The sequence below is a fragment of the Cynocephalus volans genome, chromosome 14, assembly GCF_027409185.1.
Source record: "Cynocephalus volans isolate mCynVol1 chromosome 14, mCynVol1.pri, whole genome shotgun sequence".
In the NCBI taxonomy this organism is placed as follows: domain Eukaryota; kingdom Metazoa; phylum Chordata; class Mammalia; order Dermoptera; family Cynocephalidae; genus Cynocephalus; species Cynocephalus volans.
Window position 1 is genome coordinate 90242554 of NC_084473.1, and position 24465 is coordinate 90267018.

Here is a 24465-nt window from a genome sequence, read left to right on the forward strand (position 1 = left end):
TATCGCTTATCTATATATTTTTTTCAGTTTGTAAAATTCAAAATAATGAACCTATTTGAATTGTTTGTTCTAATTTAGTCACAGTCATTCCTTTTTAAGTGGATACCCATATTAGGAAGTTTTTATGCAATGGATTCAAACACATTTACAGATTTTAATACAATTTTAATAAAAATTTCTTCAATTAACTTTTAGCTTAATTCTCTAATCATTCTGTATATCAAGTAGTACCTGTGGACTTTTTTAACTTACACAGGAATACCAGCAGATTGTTTTATAGTCATAGTCCTTTATTTAGGTATTTCTATCCATATCATTACCTAAAAACAAAAAAAACAAAAAAGAAAAACAACAAACAAAAAAATACCCCTTATAGTAGGAATAAATATAACTACAAATTAACAACTAGAAAAAAATAACATTAATGTACAAAATTCCTGATATTAAGGGGTGACTGAACTAGAGATAAAAGAGAAAAACCATTCAAGTCATGGGATTTTAATTTTGAAAGAACATGAGATGAAGCTGAAATTTCAGCACATGGCAAAAGCTGAAGTTAAGATCATTACTACGACTGTTCCAACGTTGACCTGAAAGACTCCCGCAGTGGGTAGTCAGTCAGTTCAGGGAGACCCTCCCAAGGAACAGCGAGACCACGGCTTCGGATGCAAAAACAAGAGGTTTATTGAACACACAGGTACCCGGGCGACTCAGTCTTTCGAAAGACTGGCGCGCCGAGTAGAGCTCCTGGGTCCTTTTTATAGCAAAAAGCGCGGGTACAGAAGCGAGAAGCAAGGTAATTGGTTAGTTTAAATCAAGCCAGGGGTGAACTTCGGTCAAGTGGGAGTCCTTGAAACAGCTGAGGGGCACTCTTGAAACTTTAACTGACTTGTCTATTTCTGGGAACTATCCGCCCTTTGCCTCGGGCCGGGGCCCAGGTGCATAACCACAGATATCCTGTTTGACTCTGTTCCCCTTGTTTCTTAACTTGACTTTTTGGCTGTATTTTCCCTATACCCTTGTAAAAAGCACTTCCTTCATTCCCCCATTTCTCTTGTGGATCGCTCTAATCTTAGAGCGGAATTAAAAGTTATCTTCGCCATTTAAGGTTTGGTATTTTTGCCTAAGGACCAGAATCTTAACTGCACTTACCCTATCATTGATGAATTGGACTAGTCTATTGATGACGTAGGGCCCAAGGGTGAACAACAGAAGGAGGAGTAATAGGGGCCCGGCGATGGTTGACAGTAGGGTGGTCAACCAAGGGGAGTTATTTGATCTGGTTATAAGCATTTTCATAGTTTGAGTCAGGAGGCCTGACTCTTTTAGAGGCCGGTGCATCAATTTCTGGAATATCCCAAGCCTCGAGACCCGCCGCCAGGGCACATATATCAGGGGTAAGGGAGGGCCACCAAGTCCAAAGGGGGTGGACTTCTGTCTTGAACCAGACAACCTTTCCAGTTTGGGACAGTACCTGCCAGGTGAGGGTGTTGGGCTGGTTAGGGTTATTACTTGGTAGGCTTGCTCCGCCGCCGCCGAATGCGCAACTTAAGAGGATTATCAGTCCTCTTCAGCTCCCAGGATTCATCTGGTACGGAGGGTGGCGCAGGCTTGAGGTGAGAAGCATGTACCCAGGCTGCAATGCCATCAACTTTTACTGCGGTCGGGGTGGTCAGCAATACCAGATACGGGCCTTTCCACCGAGGCTCAAGGTTGCTGGGTCGATGGCGTCTGACCAGCACTTGGTCTCCGACCTGGAACGGATGAGGGATGGCCACGGCACCTGGCTCGTATACCTCCTTGATCTGGTCCCAGATCTGGGTTTTTACAACTTCTAAAGCCTTTAAGTGAGTAAATAAGACAGGAAGAAAGTTATCATCGGGACCCAGTGTTCCTCCCAACTCAAGTATGGGGGGGGGTCCCCCGTGGAGGATTTCATAAGGGGTCAGACCAAGCTGGCCAGGGGTATTCCTGGCTCTGAACAGCGCTAAGGGAAGGAGGGCCACCCAGTCTTTTCCACCGGTCTCTAAGGCCAATTTAGTTAAGGTCTCTTTGATGGTTCTATTCATTCTCTCTACTTGACCTGAGCTCTGGGGCCTATACGCACAATGTAATTTCCAATTTATTCCCAGTTGTGTGGCCAGTCCCTGGCTTACCTGAGCAACAAAGGCTGGGCCATTATCTGACCCGATCACCTTAGGGATCCCGAAACGGGGCAGGATTTCTTCTAGTATCTTTTTACATACAGTCAGGGCCGTTTCAGTTTTGGTAGGGAAAGCTTCTACCCATCCAGAGAAAGTATCTACAAATACTAGCAGATACCTGTTCCCATACCGGCCAGGCTTTACCTCTGTAAAGTCTACTTCCCAGTATACGCCGGGTCGATCTCCCCGTTGTCTTTTTCCGGTCTCTCGGTAGGTGGTAGTCGCATTAGTCATGGCACAAGCCGGACACCGATTGGCGACTTCTTGAACGGTGGACCGGAGATTCGGGATGGAGAGGCTGGTGCGGCTCGTTAGTTGAAGGAGCTTTTCTGGTCCTAAGTGTGTTAGCTGATGTAACCGCTAAATGAATTCTTTTCCCTGGTCAGGAGTGAGCTCTCTTGGCTTGGTCCTAGCTTGAGCAGGCTCGATTGGCTCTTGAAGCTTTATAGTTTCTGCTAGCACCCTGACCGACAGGGCGGCTTGTTTTGCAGCCTCGTCGGCCCTCCGGTTCCCGGCCGCCACAGGGTTATTTCCTCTCTGGTGGCCCGGGCAGTGGATAATGGCGACCTGCTGTCCGTGTAGATGTTGATGTTTTTTCCTTCGGCTAGGCGTAATGCCTGCGTCAAGGCGATTAGCTCGGCCTTCTGGGCTGATGTCCCTTCTGGCAGGCTGCTTGCCCATACCGTCCGTTTGCCATCTACGATGGCGGCCCCTGCTCTCCGCTTACCTTCCACAATGAAGCTGCTACCGTCTGTATACCAGGCAGGCACTCCGGGCAATGGCTGGTCCTTCAGGTCCCGTCGAGTCCCAGCTTCTTCAGCAAGGATTTCTGAGCATTGGTGTACTGGGGTGGATTCTGACTCGACTGGTAGTAGGGTAGCTGGGTTCAGGACAGCAGGGGGCGCGAAAGATATCCTTTCGTTTAGCAGCAAACTCTGGTAATGAGTCATTCTGGCATTGGTCATCCACCGATTGGGGGGCTGCCGCACAATACTTTCGAGGCTGTGGGAAGCAATCACAGTCACATTTTGCCCCAAGGTTAACTTATCAGCGTCTTTGAGGAGGAGTGCCACTGCAGCAACCGCTTTTAGGCAGGTTGGCCACCCACTGGCCACTGGATCCAGTTTTTTTGATAGATAAGCTACTGGCCGTCGCCATGGTCCTAGGGTCTGAGTAAGCACTCCTCGGGCTACACCGGCTCTTTCATCTACGTATAGAGTAAATGGTTTGGTGAGGTCTGGGAGAGCCAAGGCGGGGGCAGACAGCAAGGCTTTTTTTATGTGGTCAAAAGCCTTTTGATGCTCCTCAGTCCAGGTAAAAGGAATGTTTTCCCTTGTCAGGGGGTACAAGGGTGCAGCCAGGGAAGCAAACCCAGGAATCCAGAGCCTGCAAAATCCGGCAGTACCCAGAAATTCGCGGACCTGCCTGGGGGTTGTGGGAGTAGGGATCTTCATAACTGTAGCTTTCCGGGCCGGGGTCAGCCATCTTTTTCCCTCCTTGAGCAGGTACCCCAAATAGGTGACCTCTTTCTGGCATAACTGGGCCTTTTTAGCTGATACCCGGTACCCCAACTTACTCAGTTCCTGCAAGAGCTTTTGTGTCCCTCTTTTGCAGCCTTCATATGTGGGAGCTGCCACTAGGAGGTCGTCCACATATTGGAGTAATATGACCTGGGGGTTGAGAGCCCTAAAAGGAGTTAAATCCCGGTGGAGGGCCTCGTCGAAGAGAGTGGGTGAGTTCTTGAACCCCTGTGGCAGCCGTGTCCAGGTCAGCTGACCAGCGTTACCTTTTTCTGGGTCTCTCCACTCGAACGCGAACAGTGGCTGGCTGTTGGGGTGTAGTTTGAGGCAAAAAAAGGCATCCTTGAGATCCAAGACTGAGTACCAAGTGTGACTAGGCGGAAGGGAACTCAGGAGGCTGTATGGGTTTGGGACTGAGGGATGAATGTCTTGCACCCTTTTGTTAATTTCTCTCAAGTCTTGGACTGGCCGATAGTCATTGGTCCCTGGCTTTTTTACTGGTAGCAGAGGGGTGTTCCAGGGCGACTGGCAGGGCACTAAGACCCCTAGGTCTAAGAACCTTTGGATGTGGGGTCTGATGCCTTCCCGGGCTTCTTTAGTCATTGGATACTGTCGGACGGCCACCGGTGAGGCACCCGATTTCAGCTCTACTACTACTGGTGGGACGTTATTGGCCAGTCCCATACCTGTCTTTTCTGCCCATACGGTGGGAAAAAGTTGGAGCCAGGATGGGTCGATGGAGGGAGAGGCCGGCTTTTCATACAGCCGGTATTCTTCTTCTAGGTTTAGGACCAAGCACATGGTAGAGTGATCTCCCCATGTTACTTGTGGGCCCTCTGTAGAAAACTGGATTTGGGCCTTTAGTTTGGTCAGAATGTCCCGGCCCAACAGAGGAGCAGGGCACTCAGGTATGACCAAAAAGGAATGGGTCACTTGTTTATGTCCAACCTTTAAAAGTCTTTGTGTGGTCCAGGGGTAGACTTTGCTGCCGGTTGCTCCTACTACGACTGTCCGCCTGGACCCTACCTTCCCCATGGGTTGGGTCAACACCGAATGTTCAGCCCCGGTATCGACCAGAAACTCGATGGGGGTCCCCTCCACAGTCAGTGTTACCCTAGGTTCGGGGAGGGGGTCCGAACCCCGACTCCCCTAGTCATCTAGGGATAGAACCTTGGCTTCTCTGATGTTCTTTTTCCGGGGACATTCTCTTGCCCAGTGACCCTTCTCTTTACAGTACGCGCATTGGTCTTTGTCTAGAGGGGGTCTTCCATCCCTAGGTGTTTTCTTTGCCCGGTTGCTCAGGTTCCCTGTCTGCCTATCTCTAGACCCTCTTTCACCTACCACTGCGGCCAAAATCCTAGTCAAGTTTTTTTCTTGGCGCCTATCGCGCCGTCTCTCTCTCTCTTCTGTCTCTCTTTTTTCTCTTTCTTGTTTTTCCTCTTCTGTCTCTCTCTTGTGGTACACCTTTTCTGCCTCTCTCACTAAATCTTGTAAGGAATAATCTTGGAGCCCCTCTAGCCTCTGCAACTTTTTCTTGATATCTGGGGCTGCCTGTCCGATGAAGGCCATTGCAACTGCCGCCTGCTGTCCCTCAGAAGAGGGGTCAAACGGAGTGTATCTCCTATATGCCTCCATCAGGCGTTCCAAGAAAACCGAGGGGGGTTCTACCGGTCCCTGCAAGACCTCTCTTACCTTAGCCAAATTGGTGGGGCGCCGGGCTGCCCCTTTGAGACCTGCCACTAGAGTCCGGCGGTAGACCAGAAGACGCTCCCTACCTTCGGCCGTGTTGTAATCCCATTGAGGTCGATTGAGGGGGAAGGCCTCATTAATGAGGTTCTCGAGTTGTGTAGGGGCCCCGTTGTCCCCGAGAACGTTCTTGCGGGCTTCCAGAAGAATCCTTTCTCGCTCTTCAGTGGTGAAGAGGATCTGGAGTAGCTGTTGGCAATCGTCCCAAGTGGGCTGGTGAGAGAACATAAGGGACTCAAGAAGTCCCGTGAGTCCTGCTGGTTTTTCAGAAAAAGACGGGTGGTTAGACTTCCAATTGTAAAGATCTGCTGAGGAAAAAGGCCAATACTGTAGAGGGACCAAGCCATTAGGCTCAGCTGGGGGCCCTATGGCTCGGAGGGGCAAAGCTACGGTGGAGTCAGGACCGGAGCCGTCTCTCGGACTGCGAGGTTGGCGGCTCCTAGTCCCCGCAGCCGGTCCCTCAGGGCTAGGATCACCGGGCGCTCGGCCTGGTGCCGATCTGTTTCCCTGAGGGGCCAGAGGGGGCAGCGGAGCCGCCGGGTAAGGTGGGGTTTCAGAGAGAGAAAATAGGTCATCTGGTGTCGGGAGGACGGGGGGTTGGGGAGGGGCGGAAGGCTTCCTTGTAGGTGGCCTTTGAGTATTTTCTGATCCCGAAACAACAGCGACTTTGCTGGAGGGTGGCACCCAGGGAGGGGGATTCTGGGCGAGGTCTTGCCATACCACGACACAGGCAACCTGGTCCGGGTGTCCTCCGGTCTCCTGAAAAACAATCTTTTTAACTGCAAAAATGACAGTAAGATCAAAGGTTCCCTCTGGCGGCCAACCTACGCCGAATGTGGGCCACTCAGACGAACAGAAAGTCTGCCATTTTCCTTTTTTGATCTCCATGGACAGATTGTGAGCCCTGGCTTTGACATCTTTCCAATGATCTAGAGTAAGGGAGAGGGGCGTAAGGGCACTTTGCCCCATCTCGAAAATTTCCAATAGGGGAACGACGACGCAAAGACCTATCACAACTAAGACAAAAAGAAACCAGAAACGGCGACGAGACCGAGTGCCGTAGAAATAGAAGAAAGAGTCCGATGGCAGAGCGCGCCTCCCGAGACGCGGTGAGACCAAAACACAATAATCCTCTGCCAAGGGGTCCACCAGGCGTCCCTGGTCCTCCCCTGATCCTGGGACGTCTCCCAGGATTGCCGGGTGGCGAGCCCCCGAACACGTCTGTTCGCTACCCGCACTTCGCTCCCAGAGCGACTAACCCGGAACAAACTGAAACCAAAATGCGCGCGCTCAGAAAAGACAGTCGAAATCACTGAGTCAGACACAGAGACGAGACACAGAAACGAGACACAGAACGACTGCTGGCCAGCTTACCTCCCGTTGGTGGGTCGGTGGTCCCTGGGTGGGGGTCTCCGATCCCGGACGAGCCCCCAAATGAAAGACTCCCGCAGTGGGTAGTCAGTCAGTTCAGGGAGACCCTCCCAAGGAACAGCGAGACCACGGCTTCGGATGCAAAAACAAGAGGTTTATTGAACACACAGGTACCCGGGCGACTCAGTCTTTCGAAAGACTGGCGCGCCGAGTAGAGCTCCTGGGTCCTTTTTATAGCAAAAAGCGCGGGTACAGAAGCGAGAAGCAAGGTAATTGGTTAGTTTAAATCAAGCCAGGGGTGAACTTCGGTCAAGTGGGAGTCCTTGAAACAGCTGAGGGGCACTCTTGAAACTTTAACTGACTTGTCTATTTCTGGGAACTATCCGCCCTTTGCCTCGGGCCGGGGCCCAGGTGCATAACCACAGATATCCTGTTTGACTCTGTTCCCCTTGTTTCTTAACTTGACTTTTTGGCTGTATTTTCCCTATACCCTTGTAAAAAGCACTTCCTTCAGACCTATTAATGATACTCACGGAAAGAAAACCCTGAAGCCTATGACCTTTGTACCATATTATTTTTACAGATATTTTACTCCCAAAACACACCTAATGAAGCCACTTTAATAAAAGTAATAAAAATGTACATGCTTCCTAAAACCTTCTCATGGGGAAAATTAGGACCTCATTTAAGACATCAAAACACAATGTGGTTATTGTCACTGCTCATTCTCTGTAAGGACCACTGCCATTCTCAGGGCAATTTCAATAAACATAATAAAATATTCATCCATACGTTACCTCCACTGCATTTTTTAGACTGAGACATCTGGAAATCCTCCGCACCCCACATCTTATCTCTTTAATCCCCTCTCTTTCATCCATTCTTGACATTACATTGAAATGGCGCGTTGTTTCTCCTCTTTTCTCCCGGGTGGATTCCAAATTATTGGCAATTTATTAATGTGCAAAGCACTTTACTAGGTGCTGCATCAAAAAGAGTAAATTAGATGCAGAGACAGCCCTCATGAACCTGACCATCTCAAAGGACCATCAGTATTTATGCAGATAATTATATAGGTGATTTAGTTATAATTATAATAAGGTGTATAAAATAAGAGTGTGGACACAGCTTTGTGTCACTGAAGTGCAAAGTATAACTCAGCAGGTGGTGGGAGAAATCCTCTGGGGAGTGAGAATTTGGAAGTCTTGAAAGCTGACAATAGGATAAAGGAAGCAGGTGGGGCAAGTCCACGAAGGACCAGGGGTTCAAGTTCATTGAGAAGGGAAGACGGTCCTTGAAGCACCAGGGAAAGAAGTTCAACAAAACCAGAATTAAACAGACAGGGAGGCAGGGAGATGCAGTGAGTGAAAGCAGTCAGAAGAGAACAGATGAAGCAGCTTTTTCACTACGTAAAAGACTTTGGATTTGTTGTAAGAGCAGTTGAAAGTTATAATCCAGAATGATGTGGAAAGTGTTGGGCTGCAGGATGCATGCCCGGTATTTCTTCTTCTTCTTCTTTCTCTCTTTCTCTTTTTTTCTTTCTTTCTCTCTCTCTCTCCCTTCTTCCCTCTTTCCTTCCTTCCATCCCTCTTTCCCTCCTTCCTTCCTTCCTTCCTTCCTTCCCTCCTTCCTTCTTTCCTTCCCTCCTTCCTTCCTTCCTTCCTTTCTCTTTTTAAGTATTTCCTTTGTATTGATTAGAACTGAGCACAAACAAATGGGAGGAAGTGCCGGTGACGGGAAAACTGTATTCCAGGTAAACTATAATTGTGGCTTTTAAATTACAACGTGTTACATTATAGAAAACAGGAAAAAAAATCACGACTCTAAAAACTCTCATTGCTTTGGTGCTTTTTGTCCTAATTTTTATTTGCCACATGTCTTTATCATTTTCACATTCTCATATTTATTATACTTGTTAAATCAACTGGACTCGATTATGTTTTACGTATCTTATAATGTGACTCAATAAACACATAATTATTATTTTGATTTATCTATAATCTTGGACTCATACATTCAGTTACTGAACTTTTGTATTTGGATATCTAAAAAGCCTTTTACAGCCATTAAATTCAAAACCAAATTCTTGATTCACTTTCTAACTTTAGGGCTAATTTTCTCAAATTTTTTCCCATCTCAGGAAATCCCAATTCCATCCTACCCTTTGCTCAAGCTAATTCCCATGTTATCATCACCTACAATGAGAAAATTTGTCACCATTATTACTACTGCTACCTATACAACTTGTCTGACTAGTTTATCACAACATTCTTCTGCACAGTCCTCTCTTGAATGCAGATGGACAAACAGGAAAATTACTGAGTGACTGAAAGCAACTATGTAACATTTTTCTCCTTGCTCTCAGACACATAACTTATGGTCAGAGGTCAACCAACTTGCTCATCGTACATATCAAGTTAATTTCAGAGATAGGACTGCAAAGAGGGTCATATTTCTGGTCTCTACTTTTGTGGTCTTTGAGTTCATAATTTTTCCACTTTTTAAAAAAAGTCTGGCTGCATTAATAGTGATACCTTGACATTGCAGTATTAGGTGAGGCCACTGCCCAACGTTTATTTTTCAATCTAACAAAATTCAAGACAGGAGAGAGTTAAGATCTCCCTCTGTAACTTTTCTTTCTCATCTTGCTGTGTTATTCATGTGCATGAGGTGGCCTATTGGGGTTTTACCAACTATGATAGATTTCTATGATTTACAATATTTTTCACCTGTGTGTGATCCATTCTGATTTAAAATTATCAATTATTATAGGCCAAATTAATGTGGCATGCAAATTAATGGAGTGGGACTCAAATTTTATGAAACATTTCTAGACTTTAAAAAGGTTATTTTTGCTACCAAAAAACTAGATTTATTTAGGATCTAAGGGAATGTAATTATGGAGAAATTAGCAAGGGAGAGTTACAGTTCATATCTTCTATCTACTAACTTACTTCTACCTGATTTTGGATCAAGGTTTTATTTGTTTCTTTGTTTTTAAGGAAGGTTATTATATTTTCCTGTTTCTGTCCAACAAAAAAAGAAAATTACAGGCCAATATCCTTGATGGACACAGATGCAAAAATCCTCAAAATATTAGCAATCAGAATACAGCAACACATGAAAAAAATTACCCACCATGATGAAGTGGGATTCATCCCAGGGATACAAGGATGGTTCAACATATGAAAGTCAATAAATGTGATACAATAAATGTAACGGGCCTGCGGCCAGTATGAATCTGGCCATCACAGCTTCAGCATGAATGGTGACAATCAGCTTTGTATCCCAAGAATATTCATAACCAATAAAAATTTTTTTAAAAAAGAATAAATGGGTACAGGAGATCTTATTGGTGTGGTGAAAATGTTCTAAAACTGATTTGTGGTGATGGCTGCACAACTTGACAAACTTACTAGAACTCATTGAATTGCATACCTGAAATGGGTGGATTACATGATATATAAAACATTTCTCAATAAAGCGTTTTTTAAAACAAAGAGCATTTCACTGACATTCAGCAGAACTCGAAACACAGCACTCTTCTGCCACTAAATAGCTAAAAACCCCTGGACAGGTACTGGACTTACTGTAGACCTTTGCTTCATTACTTGGACCAGGTGAAGCCCAGTGTCTCAGGCCTCTTCCCATTGCCACATTCTATGGCTATTCTGGCAAAGTTAGTCCAAAGAAAACACTTTTGTTCCTTGCCAGGTATCTAAGGAAGGATGCTCTTTTGAAAGACATTAAAATCACAAAATTTCCTTTAAAAACTTGCCAAAAGAAGAGTTGATCTCAGAAGTAGAGAGCAGAATAGTGGTTACTAGAGGCTGGGAAGGGCAGGGGGCAGAGGGGAAAGGCAGAGTTTACAGATACAAAGTTGCAGCTGGACAGGAGGCACCATTTCTAGTGATCTATAGCTTTGTAAGGTGACTAGAGTTAGCACCCATTTATTATATACTTTGAAATAGCTAAAAGAGAGGATTTTGAATTTTCCCAATAAAAAGAAATGACAATATTTGGGTGATGAGTTTGCTACTTACCCACACTTGATCATCACACGTTATAAACATGGATTCAAATCCAGTGGTGGCCCACTGAAACCGAGCCGAGGTGGGGGTTGGCGAGGACAGCGCTTGTCACAGGCCCGTGGGGGGGGGCTCGGAACCACGTGGTGGAAGTGACATCACAAAGGGGGCCTGGTTACCATGATGTGCGTGGGGGACGCCTGAGGCCAATAGGCGCCAGTGCTCCCCGGCTCCGGGCAGGGCCAGCTGCGCCATGTCTGCTGCTGTCGCCGGGGCTGGTTCACGTTCCTGACAGAACGCAGAGCTGTCTCAGCTGCTGGTTGTGGCCCAGCCAGGCCGTGGCTACCGCGGCCACAGCCGGAGCAGCCTCAGAGACAATGGAGGTGCCCGGGGCTGCCTCTCAGCCGTACTTGGGGCTGGTCCTGGGAAAGCTGTGCAGGACTGTGGCAGCATGGCCTGAAGACCTGAGACCAGGCCCTGGTTTTCCATGGGAACTGGTGACATGTGTGGCTCTTACTGGATTTTTGATTCTCTTGTTTTTGTGGAGAAGTGTTCGATCGGTGAGAAGCCGGCTTTATGTAAGAAGAGAGAAAAAGCTTGCTGAAGAGCTTTCTGGACTAATTGAAGAAAAGTGTAAACTACTTGACAAACTCAGCGTTATTCAAGAGGAGTATGAAGGCTTAGAGTCAGCTGTGAAGGATGCCAGCTTTGAGAAGGGGTCAACAGAAGCACAAAGCTTGGAGGCAACCTATGAAAAGCTGAGCAGCTCCAAATCTAAACTTGAGGATGAAATAGTCTTTCTAGCAAAAGAATTAAAAGAACAGAAATCTAAACATTGTGAGCAAGACGAATTGATGGCAGATATTTCAAAAAGGATACAGTCCCTAGAAGATGAATCGAAATCCATCCAGTCACAAGTAGCTGAAGCCAAAATAATCTCCAAAATCTTGCAAATGAATGAAGAACGTCTGAAAGTGGCAATAAAAGTTGCTTTGAATGAAAATTCCCAACTTCAGGAAAGCCAAAAACAGCTTTTACAAGAAGCGGAAGTATTGAAAGAACAAGTGAGTGAACTTCATAAACAGAAAATAACATTTGAAGACTCCAGAGTCCAGGCAGAACAAGTTCTGAGTGAGAAAGAAAATCACATCAAGTCTCTGACTGAACGCTTGCTCAAGATGACAGACTGGGCTGCTGTGCTTGGAGAAGACATGATGGCTGATGACTTGGATTTGGAGATGAAGAGTGAATCACAAAATGGTGCTCCCTTAGATGACCCACCAGAAGGAGCTTTGAAGAAACTGATTCACGCTGCTAAGTTACATGCTTCTTTAAAAACCCTAGAAGGAGAAAGAAACCAAATTCACACTCGGTTATCTGAAGTAGATAAAAGAAAGGAAGAGCTTACAGAGCATATTACAAATCTCCAGACTGAACAAGCATCTTTACAGTCAGAAAACACACAGTTGGAAAGTGAAAATCAGAAGCTTCGGCTGAAACTTCAAGTAATGACAGAACTGTATCAAGAAAATGGAATGAAACTCCACAGGAAGTTAGTAGCAGAGGAAAAGGACCGGTTAGAGAAGGAGGAGGAACTTTCCAAAGCAGAAGAGAAGATGAGCCATGCAGCTGAGGAACTGGAGACCTACAGAAGGCGAGCCGGAGATGTGGAAGGAGAATTGGAGAGAAGCGTTCGTTATTATCAAGGGCAGATGACTTCCTATGAGAAAGAAGCGCATGGCAGTTGGGTGGCAGCTGAGACTGCTGAAAGACACCTCAGGTATTTAAGGAAAGTAAATGTTTACAAGAGACAAAAATTAGCTGAAAAAGAGTTGAAATTTGAACTTTTCAAAAAAGATCCTTCTGCACTTGATGTTCCAAAGACAGCCTTTGGCGGAGAGCATTCCTCATGTGGTGCCTCACCAGTGGGTCGACCTTCATCCGAAACGAGAGCTTTTCTCTCTCCACTCGGACTCGCACCTTTGACTCCAGGGTGAGGAGGAGGAAGAGGCTCAAGAGGCCCAGAGAATACTCTGGACCATCAGATGACCAATGAAAGAGGAGAATTGGGCTGTGACACGTTAACTGATTCTCATGGAGCACCTTCTGGGTTCCTGTCACCTGCGTGGGAACAGCACCAGAGGATGACGATCCCTCCACTAGGCCACCCATGTTCTGATCCAGCTCTTCTTCCACAAAGGCAAGACGGATTTGATCCTGATCCTGGTGGACCGTCTGGCCCAGCAGAACTCAGAAGTTTTAACCTGGCTTCTTTGGATAAAGTGGATGGGCCACAGTCTTCACAAACGGAATCCAGCAGAAATGATACCAAAGACGACCTTGGTAATGTAAATGTGCCTCATTCATCTGTGCCTGCTGAAAGGGAAGCAAGTGGCCCTGGCTTTGCTCCTCCACCTTTTCCTGCAATCAGAGGTCCATTGTTTCCAGTGGATAGGAGGGGTCCATTCATGAGAAGAGAACCTCTTTTTCCTCCACCTCCTCCAGGAAGCATGTATGGAGCTCCTCAAAATTATTTTCTACCAAGGGATTTCTCTGTCCAGCCACCACCTCCATTTGCAATGAGAAATGTCTATTCACTGAGGGGTTTTCCTCCTTATGTTCCTCTAAGAGCTGGATTTTCACCTCCACCCCCACATGCTGAAAGTAGGGGTGAGTTCCCTTCAGGGTCGATTCCGTGCTCAAATGAGCCTGCTCCTGAAATCCAGAAGCACAGCAAGAAACCTGATGATATTTTTGGACTCTCTTCATAAATAGTTTTGACTTATCCCTCATTTTCAGTTTAAGTAACTACTTTTTTTGCTCAAATTGAAGCTTAATGGAATTATAATTCTCAGGGTAGTAATTTGTAAATAAAGATGATTTAAATATGAATTTTGTGAGTAAGTGCTAGCAAGTGCTCTATGCATGCTACAAGGCAGGGGGTGTCGCAGGGCTCTGTTTCCATGGGAACCAATGGCACAGGCTGGCTCCTATGGGCACCAAAAAGGGAAATTTGGCAGAGGTTTCAGGCCCCTGGCTCCTCGGTGGTTTCCCTGGAGGCTGAGCAAATGCCCATGAGCCCCCCTCTCCCAAGGACACCCAGGGGCCCTCACCCCCTTCCTTCACCACCATCTCCCCCCAGGATATCTGGCGAGGTCCCTTAGCTACCCTGTAGTTTCAACCTCCATCCCAGGCAGGACAACGGCACTTGGGGAGGACTCCCATACTGCAAGGACCTGTGTGGGGTGAAAGGGAGTAGTTAAGGGTCGGGGGACAGACGTAAGACGTGGAAGAAACCCTGAGTGTCACCCTGGTGATGTGGCCCCAGTGGCTGTCCCTCTCCCTGAAGGCGAGTCCTCATCTGCAAGGCCATTGCAGACTAGCACCTGGGGCAAGGTCCCAAGGGGAGGATGCTCCAGATGCCAGGGACAGGCCCCGGGCCCCTCAGGGAGATCACAACACCTGGTATCTGTGAGGAGGGGCAGCCAGACCCGGCTAGGGCTGCAGGGAGGGGAAGGGCTGTCTGGCTCTGGAAAATGCCTGCGGGAGGCTCTCTGGGCTGACTGCGGCCCCTCCCGCTCCTTGGAGCAGGAACTCCTCCCGGAGCCCCCCTTTCCCCCGGGCCCATCTCCCTGCACCCCCACTATCCCCACCCTTCCCTGGTGACCAAGAAGTCGGGGGGGAGAAGACAGTTGTGTGTTAGAGAAAGAGACAGACATCAGGGGAGGCACAGAGAGAGACACCCAGTGACAGGGGCAGGGGAGTCCAGAAGAGCCAGGCAGAGGGACGGGGACAGGCTGAGAGGCCAGGATTAGGAACCACATACACAGAAAGCCCGGGATGGGGACCAAAAATATGCAAGACAGATGTGTGTGAGAGTGTGTGTGTGTGTGTGTGTGTGTGAGAGAGAGAGAGAGAGAGTGTGTGTGTGTGTGTGTGTGAGAGAGAGAGAGAGAGTGTGTGTGTGTGTGTGTGTGTGTGTGAGAGAGAGAGAGAGAGAGAGAGAGAGAGAGAGAGAGAGAGAGGAGGCAGAGAGGGAGGCTGGAGCAGGAGAAGCCGGCAGGGAGGGTGGAGTGTGCAGGGGGCGGGAGAGAAGCCGCCAGTGACAATCACATCCGGGTCCAGCAAACATGAGGCAGCTGCCAACCCGGCCAAGCAGTACCATTTGCCTCTGCTGGGCACTGGGGAGACCAGCAACAGTTTCCTTCCACGCCCAGGATGCAGCGGACCGAGGTAGGCACTGGGGGGGCTGCGGGCTTGCCGGGGGTGGGGAGGGGGTGGCAGGGGGAAGAGCCTTCTGCGGTTGCCCTGGACCAGGGATCCTTGTCATGCCTCCTTCTTTGACCCCATCCCCTGCTGTCTCCTATCATTTCTCTTTTGGGAAAGTGAATGTTGGGGTGTCCTGGCTGGGAGGTTGGACTCCTGGGGCCCCTTTGGATGGTAGAGGTTTTAGGGGTCTTCTGTGTTCTTAAGACATATTGTGTATGACAATAGTCTTTTACCATTTTTTTCTTATACACCTGCTTGAGGAATTTTGAAAAACTGTATATACTCTTGAACATTTAAATGGACATTTAAAATTTCTTATTATAATTATAAACAATTATAAATATAAGGACATTTAATATTTCTCATTATAATTATAAACAATTATCAGTGTAATATAAACATTGACCTTTAAAAATGAAGCTTTTAAAAAGCATTCAGTATGACCTGAACAATCATAGCAATATGTCAGTAACTATAATCCATTCAAAAGTAGATGACTAAGCTTTTCACATCAGAAATTTCTCTTCTAGGTTTTTTCATACTTTTTATTTCCATTCCAACTTCCTCCACAGAATTGTATCCTAATTTAATATATTTTTATACTTAAAATTTTTTTATTAATCATTATGTTACTCTGCAATAAATATATGAGCACCCATTTGGGAACGAATTTTTTTTTTAAATTGTGTTTATAGGATTGTGGAGGTTAATTCTAGGTGTCAACTTGGTTAGATGAAGGAATGCTGAGAAACGTGACAAAGCAATCTTTTTAGGTGTGTCCATGAGGGTGTTTCCAGCAGAGATCGGTATGAGAGTCTGAGTGCCCTGCGTGGGAAAGACCCACCCTCAGTGTGGGTGGGAACCATCCAATCCACTGGGGGTCCGGAGAGAACAAAAGACAGAGGAAAGAGGTGAGGCTCTCTCGATCCCCTGGAGCTGGGACACACTCTTCTCTCCTGTCTGTGGTCATCAGAGCTTGAAACTCTTCAGCTTTTGGGTTCCAGGACTTACACCAAGGACACCATCAGTCTTCCTGGTTCTGAGGCCTTCGGACTTGGACTGAGCCACGCTACCGGCATCCAGTTTATAGACGGCCTATCGTGGGACTTTTCTTCATAGTCACATGAGATAATTCCCCTAATAAATTCCTCTCATATAATTATAATGTATCCTATTGATTCTGTCTCTCTGGAGAACACTGACTAATACAAGTGTCTAGCATTGCTTTTGGACTGAGTTTTACAGCAGTTATTAGTATAAAATTAAACTAAATGGAATAAACGTATTATAAATTTTGATACATAATTATGAAGCAAATGCATTTTTAGGAGGATAAATGGAAACGTTCTGCCAATTAGCTTATGTAGACATGGATGAAAATTACCTATTGCTAGACAGGTTTGAACATCAATTCTGCTCTATTTTTCATCTTTACAGATGGAACAATTTTATTCACTTAAGTAAGCAGGTGGAAATGGAAGTTTCATTACAACAATGTCACTCCATTCTTTAGACTTGAGTCACATGCAAAAATTATATATGATCTCTGTGATGATTGTGCATCGACTTGGCTAGCCTATGCTGCCCAGTTATTTGGTCAAATATGAGTCTAGATCTTGCTGTGATGGTATCTGTGGAGGTGATTAACATTTACAACCAGTAGACCTTGAGTGAAGGAGATTAACCTCCATAATGTGGGTGGGCCTCATCGAGTCAGTTGAAGGCCTTAAAAGCAAAGACAGGTTTCCAAAAAAGAAGCAATTCTGCCTCAAATCTGCAACATAGATATCCTGCCTGAGTTTTCAGCCTGCTGGCCCACTCTACAGATTTTGGACTCAAGACTACAACTCAACTTGTACCTGAATTTCTAGCCTACAAGCCAGCCTTACAAATTTCACACTTGTCAGCCCTATTGTGTGAGCCAATTCCTTACAATAAATCTCTCTCTCTCATCTCTATTTCTAATCTCCTATTGGTTCCATTTCTCTGGAGAACCCTGACTAATACACTCTCTTATCAATAGTACAGACGGTTCCCAACTTATAATGGTTTGGCTTATGATTTTTTGACTTCAGGATGGTGCAAAAGTGACATGCATTCAGTAGAAATTGTCTTTGAGTACCTGTATAAACAATCTGTTTTTCACTTTCAGTACAGTATTCAGTAAATTACAAAAGATATTCAACACTGTATTATAAAACAGGCTTTGTGTTAGATGTTTTTGCCCACCTGTGGGCTAATGTAAGTGTTCTCAGCAAGTTTAAGGTAGTCTAGGCTAAGCTATGATGTTTGCTAGGTTACTTGTATTAAATGCATTTTTGCCTTACAATATTTTCAATTTATGATGGATTTATCAGGTTGTAATTGCATCGGAAGTCAAAGAGCATCTGTGTTTTAAATAATCTATCATTTGACAATTAGATTAGCTCTTTTTAAATTTTTTTAAGACAAGCAGTTGCAAGAAATGATTTGTTATCCAGTCTTTCTGAACACCCTGATTGCAAGAAGTGATTTGTTACCCAGTCTTTCTGAACACCTACACCAACTTTCAAATAGTGTCTTTGGCGCCCGAGAGGTTTTTACATCTCTAAGGCAATTTCCTTTCTTTCCAGAAGCAGAGGGAGGGTAATTGTGAGAGGGAACCATTTTAAATGGTCTTATTTCCTGAAAGCTCTCTTTGTTCCTATACCCCAGGGGAAGTGTTAGGTAGCCTCGGGGTTATATCCAGCTTGAAAACTGCTGACATGAACTGGTTATATCCAGTTTGAAAACTGTTGTTATTATCCTCGTACTTAACTAGTTTTTTCTGTTGTTATTTATTTATGAACAGCATTTGGACTATGGTAGAAATAGAATTCCCTGAATGATTAAGCCCAGAAATAAGGAAAAAAAGGTCAATGATGATCATTTGTCTGGAAGCTGTGATATTTTAGTGATATTATTGATTTTATTGGTATTCAGTTAAATATATTTCAGCAAAACTAAAGCAGTTTGACCCTTCCGGTCCATTTGTAACTTAATCGTACTTTAAAAATACATATTTCTAGTTAATATATCATGCTCAGGTGAATAGTTGATGCTCGTCATTTTAAGTTATGCCTTGGAATGACTGATTTGGAGCAATAGACTCTGGTTTAGATCATGCCGTGGGAGAAAAGATATATAAATATTTCATAACACCGAACCCAAGTGTTTTTGATGCCCAGGTTTTCTTCTAGACTTCGCATAGTATTTGACACATGATAAGAACTTCATTCATGTTTGTGGAATCAATTGAATAGATTCTCAAGTATTACATAACCAAAATTATGGCTGCAAGCATTTAAAAGTAAAGCAATCACTTTCGTGAAGTCTTTTTATACACTGACAGGAAAGGTGTTAGAACATGATGACAAATTAGTTGAATAAAAGGCACTATTAATAGCAAAAGATAAACACCCATTACTTGAATTTTACTTTATTTAGATAATTAATCCTACCAATACTGCAGGCTATTCTTACTAGTAAAATATAACCTTAATTCATTAACTTTAAAAAATGCAATTTAAAATTTCCGGTGTGAAGTAATGTGAAAGTGTTCCATATGTGTTAGTCATCATTACTGTGGTTGTTATCCCTGAGCTCGCTCTGTTCTTTCTGTAGGTGGAATCCAGTCCTAACTACAAAATCCCATGGCAGTGTCTGTTGAACTGCCAGGGTCAATTAACATTTGAGGCAGCATCTGAATTTCTTTCATTCTTAAAATTTTATATTTAAAAGCTGTAATTTCTTTGGAGAGTTAATGTTGTGGATAGAAAAATATCTAGTATGAGGGTACTTCAAAGAGTTTGTGGAAAAATAGAATTAAAAAATAATATGAATCTTTACATGAACTTTTTGAAGTGCCCTTGTATATTTCCACGTTTCTGTGTGTGTGTGTGCGTGTGTGTGTGTGTGTGTGTGTTTTGTTTGATAAAATGTATAAAACTGAATAGAACAAAATTGACCAACTTTTTAAAAATGATGCCTTATTTAAAAAATTTGAATAGCAATTAAATGGCACAATTAGTTAGGGGGAAAATGAGGCTTCATGCCCTCTAGTTTCCCTATTTAAAAGAACCCATTTTTAGGTTGGGAGAAAATGTTAGTAAGATCATTTCTCCTATTTGAAAATCATACAAAGCTTTTTGGAGTATCACAGGTCAGAAGTGCAACTGAATGACATCTCCTAACATCTATAAAAGCTTTGAAAGGAAAAGCTCTCAGCATGACTTTAATGTAGCATTTCTAGAATACAACTTGGAAAGCTTTTTTCAGAGCTGAATGGAGTGTAAAGAGAATGGTTATTATCTACTTCACATTTTAAAAAACAACAAAAAATAACAAACCAACACAAAGACCTACCTATTGTCTTTAGGCTCTGCTTTCAAAAGAGCCCTTAAGATATTTCTGTAAAATCTGTTTATATTCTGCAGTTACCTAGTAGTGTATCATTGATTTTTTTTCTTGTCCAATTATATTCAACTCTCTCTCTCTGAGGCCTGATGGTATAAAAGGATGATATATCTGTTGCAGAAATTTTTGCCTAACTAAAAAAATGATTGAATAGGATATGGAAGATTACATTTACCATAAATCATATGCTATAAACTGCATGATCAGATGAGCAAGATGCCGATACTTTCATCCATTCAATTTTGATGCTTCAGGAGCATTTTCCCCTCACGGGTGTGCTGAAACTGGCTTGCACTGACTTATGAGACTTATGAGAGCTGAATGTTACTCTTTTAGGGATCATGTTGGTAGCTTGAAATCAGTCACCGAGGGAGTACTTACACCACAGAAACCAGCTGACTTACAAACCATCATTTTTTTCCCTCCAACTGTTAAACACTAAACAGCACAACATTGCCCCAGTCGCCTAATGGATAAGGCATTGGCTTCCTAAACTGCACAACGTTACTTATGTATACAAAATGTCTCTCTCGTGACGTTTGTATGGTTAGGGATAAAAAATTTAATGATTAATATCCAATTGGCTATTCAAATTTTCTGTAAAGTTGTTGTACATCAAATGCACTATATCCTTGGGAGAAAGAGATGAAGGCTGGCAAAAGATGCATGCCTTGTAGAAAATGGATGAATTTGTTTTAGAACATACTGTTCCAGATTATTCTGTTCAACTGAAAACATGTTCAGTGAACATGAATGAGTGGTTTATTATCTCAATAAATAAAGGCTCCTTTTGCAACTGAACAACTGTCTCTTTTTAGGGAAAATTTCTTATAAGATTCTTCCTCTTGCCTCAAAAAAGGACCCAAACTTAGACTCGACTTGTCTTTAATATTAGGCAACGTTTCTTGGCAAAGCAGAAGAATTGTAGTGTGCTTCTGCCAGTGTAGAGTTAGCCTCAAGGCCTGCTGCTGCTCCACACACTGTTACTTATGTTGTCACCAGTTATAAGGGCCTCCGTTGTCCCTACTGCAGCACAGGCACACACGGGGAAAGCAGTCAGTGTGGGGGGGGTACTGTGAGTTGCACACATGTGCTGCCTGAGCCGTTTGTATGTGCAGCAAGGCTGGGTAATGTGGGGATTAGCTCACATTAGCATCGACCACGCCTAAACAGCTTTCACAATGCAATACTGACATTCCTCTCTTCTGCCCCAGAGTGTACATGTTGAAAGTTATTGAATTTAGAGATTACTAAGATTGATATGAAGACCAGCCGAGTCCAAGATCCTGTCACACGGCTACTTATTAATAAACTAGTGAGACCTGGGTCATCATTCATTTCACTCACATAGTTCATTTCTTTTACACGGGCAGCCCTGAGCTTTATCACAGTCTTGTATAATTTTATCCTTTAGTAAACTAGATGGTGGTTATGACAGAAAAACCATGTAATTAATATGGGAGTAAATTGTTCACTCATGACTGATACAGATACCTATAATTGTACAATAATTTGGCTGCTTATCTTTAGTAAAGGGTTTTTAAATTTCATTTATTTACAAGATTTGATAAAATTATGTAGTATGTAATTATATTTTGTAAATATTCCATTTGTATTTGAATAGAAAGTATATTTCCTGTCTGAAAGAGCCAGTATGGAAGTTTCCTGATATGACCACGGATTTCTCAATTTCTCTATTTACATATTTTGAAGTTACAGCTGACTTTTCCTGCTGGGTACATTATTCCCTTCATAAATCTGAAATGTTCCTTTTTGTCCTTTTGAATCTACTTTTTTTGCTATGAAATATTAATATTTCAGATTTCTTTTTATTAGTATTTACCTGTTTCAGAGGTTTTTTTCATTTACTATCTTAAGTCTTTCGTGTTATTTTGTTTAAATGAGTCTTTCATAAATTATATAAATAATCCTTAAAACTGAACTGTATCTGGGATTTCTTTTAAGAGATAAATTTGAGCCATTAAATGTTTTGGAATTATTGCCGTGTGAACTTATTTTTGCCACATCACTTTTTGTGCTGGATTTACCATCCTTTTCCTTCTGTGGTGTTTCCTTTTTCACTTATCATTGGGCTGATCTCTCGTGCATTTCCACCTCCACCCATAGTTTAGAAGTTCTACGTTTCTTGTAAATTCTAATTTTTAGGAGTTTCCTTAATTTTTGGAATTTTTATTGATTTCAAGGCAAGCAATTGTAAATATATAGCTTAATAATTTTTCACACCCAGATGAAGAAACAGAATATTACTAGCATCCTGGAGGCCCCCCTTCCAGTTCTAACCCCCTTCCCAAGAACAACCATTATCCTTACGTCTAACATAATAGATTAGTTTTGCATTATTTAAAAAAAAATTTTTTTTAGTTTTATTTTATTTTGTCAATATACAATGTGGTTGATTATCGTGGCCCATCACCAAAACCTCCCTCCCCCCTCCCTCCCAACAACCTCGTATCTGTTCACTCGTCATATCAACTTCAAGGAATTGTGATTGTTGTGTCTTCTTTCCCCCCTGCCCCCGGGTTGTTTGCGTACTTATCTATTTATTTATTTTTAGCTCCCACAAATAAGTGAGAACATGTGATATTTCTCTTTCTGTGCCTGACTTGTTTCACTTAATGTAATTCTCTCTAGGTCCATCCATGTTGTTGCAAATGGCAGTATTTCATTCTTTTTTATAGCTGAGTAGTATTCCATTGTGTAGATATACCATATTTTCCATATCCACTCATCTCATGATGGACATTTCAGCTGATTCCAACTCTTAGCTATTATAAAGAGTGCTGCAATGAACATTGGGAAACAGGTATACCTTCGACTTGATGATTTCCATTCCTCTGGGTATATTCCCAACAGTGGGATAGCTGGGTCGTATGGCAGATCTATCTGCAATTGTTTGAGGAACCTCCATACCATTTTCCATAGATGCTGCACCATTTTGCAGTCCCACCAACAATGTATGAGAGTTCCTTTTTCTCTGCAACCTCGCCAGCATTTATCATTCACAGTCTTTTGGATATTAGGCATAACTAGGGTGAGATGGTATCTCAGTGTGGTTTTGATTTGTGTTTCCTGAATGCTGATTGATGTTGAGCATTTTTTCATGTGTCTTTTGGCCATTCGTACATCTTCCTTTGAGAAATGCCTATTTAGCTCTTTTGCACATTTTTTAATTGGGTTACTTGTTTTTTGTTGTTGTAAAGTTGTTTCAGTTCCTTGCATATTCTGGATATTAATCCTTTGTCAGATGTATATTTTGCAAATATTTTCTGCACTCTGTTGGTTGTCTTTTAACTCTGTTAATTGTTTCTTTTGCTGTGCAGAAGCTTTTTAGTTTGATATAATCCCATTTGTTTATTTTTCCTTTGGTTGCCCATGCTTTTGGGGTCATATTCATGAAGTCTGTGCCCAGTCCTACTTCCTGAAGTGTTTCTCCTATGTTTTCTTTGAGTAGTTTTATTGTTTCAGGGTTTATATTTAATTCTTTAATCCATTTTGAGTTGATTTTGGTATATGGTGAGAGGTATGGGTCTAGTTTCATTCTCCTGCATATGGATATCCAGTTCTCTCAGCACCACTTGCTAAAGAGGCAGTCTCTTCCCCAGTGTATAGGCTTGGTGCCTTTGTCAAAGATCAGATGGCTGTAGGTGTGTGGGTTGATTTCTGGATTCTCTATTCTATTCCATTGATCAGTGTGTCTGTTTTTATGGCAGTACCATGCTTTTTTGGTTATTATAGCTTTGTAGTATAGTTTAAAGTCTAGTAGTATTATGTCTCCACTATAGTAGCCACTAGCCACAGGTGGCTATTGAGTACTTGAAATATGACCAGTGACCGAGAAACTGAATTTTTAGTTGTATGGAATTTTAATTAATGTAAATTCAAATGGTATCTATCCATTTTGAAGAGCACAGCTATGGATTATAACCTGTGTTTTTGAGGATCTAGGGAAATGACAACAATCATACCCTGATGATATGGGTAAAAATTGATAGAATTTTAAAGGGATATTTGGCAAAAAAAAAAAAAAAAGCAAACTCTAATTTTTTTCTATCAGTATATTAGTATTGCTTCTGGTCTAGCAATTTCACTGTGAGAAATTTATGAAATACTCCTACAAGTATGGAAAGGTATTTATACAAGTAGTTTTATTATAGCATTAAAACAACAATATTGTCCACCAAGACAGAATAGGCTAAATTACTGAACATTTAAGCAATAAAACAGAATATAGCTTTTAAAGAATGAGGTTGATAAATATGTACTAATGTGAAAAGATGTTCATAATGTGTGGTTAAATGAAAAAGCCAATGAACCAATATCTAATATATCTTGAAACTTTCTATTAACTGAAATATTTGATTGATAAGATTAGAGTATGTGCATAACATTCTGATATACCGTATTACAAGTAATACATATCCATTGCAGATAATTAGAAAATACAGAAATCAAAGAGATGAAATTTAAAATCACTCATGAGCTTGTCACCAATTTAATAAGGGAAATTTATTAAAATTTCAATATAGAAATTATACTATACTGCTATTCTATAGTTTTTTTCAATTAAAACTATACCACAAACATCCTCCCATATCAATAATAATATATCAATTGAAATCACTTCAAAGTGTTTCATTATTCTTGTTACAATAATTTATTGAAACAGCCTTGAATTAATGGATACACAGTTTTTTCCCCAATTTTCTACTATTAATATACAGAACACTAGGATGATTAGTTTGTGCATATATGCTTTTAATTGTTTGGGGATAAATTCTTAGAAGTCAGAAAAGCCTATTATTAAGCTCGATGAGCTTACATTTTTAAACAAGGCTAATCAATGACTTTTACTGTGTAATCACACATTTCCAC

At 42.9% G+C, this 24465-nt stretch overlaps 2 protein-coding genes across 2 annotated transcripts in view; one reads left to right on the forward strand and one right to left on the reverse strand.

The window, feature by feature from the left end:
- Nucleotides 1-2484: 2484 nt before the first annotated feature.
- The window catches only part of LOC134363166 (ribonuclease H-like), a 307348-nt gene continuing 285367 nt past the window's right edge, over nucleotides 2485-24465 (reverse strand). Inside the window, exon 2 of the mRNA XM_063078739.1 lies at nucleotides 2485-2771. Coding sequence (XP_062934809.1) covers nucleotides 2565-2771 — 207 coding nt within the window. The 3' untranslated portion in view covers nucleotides 2485-2564. The remainder of the gene's footprint in view (nucleotides 2772-24465) is intronic.
- On the forward strand, nucleotides 11247-13615 carry LOC134363229 (melanoma inhibitory activity protein 2-like). Its single transcript, XM_063078788.1, is given in 3 exon segments — nucleotides 11247-12762; nucleotides 12874-13587; nucleotides 13590-13615. Coding segments are annotated over 3 exon segments (2256 nt in total).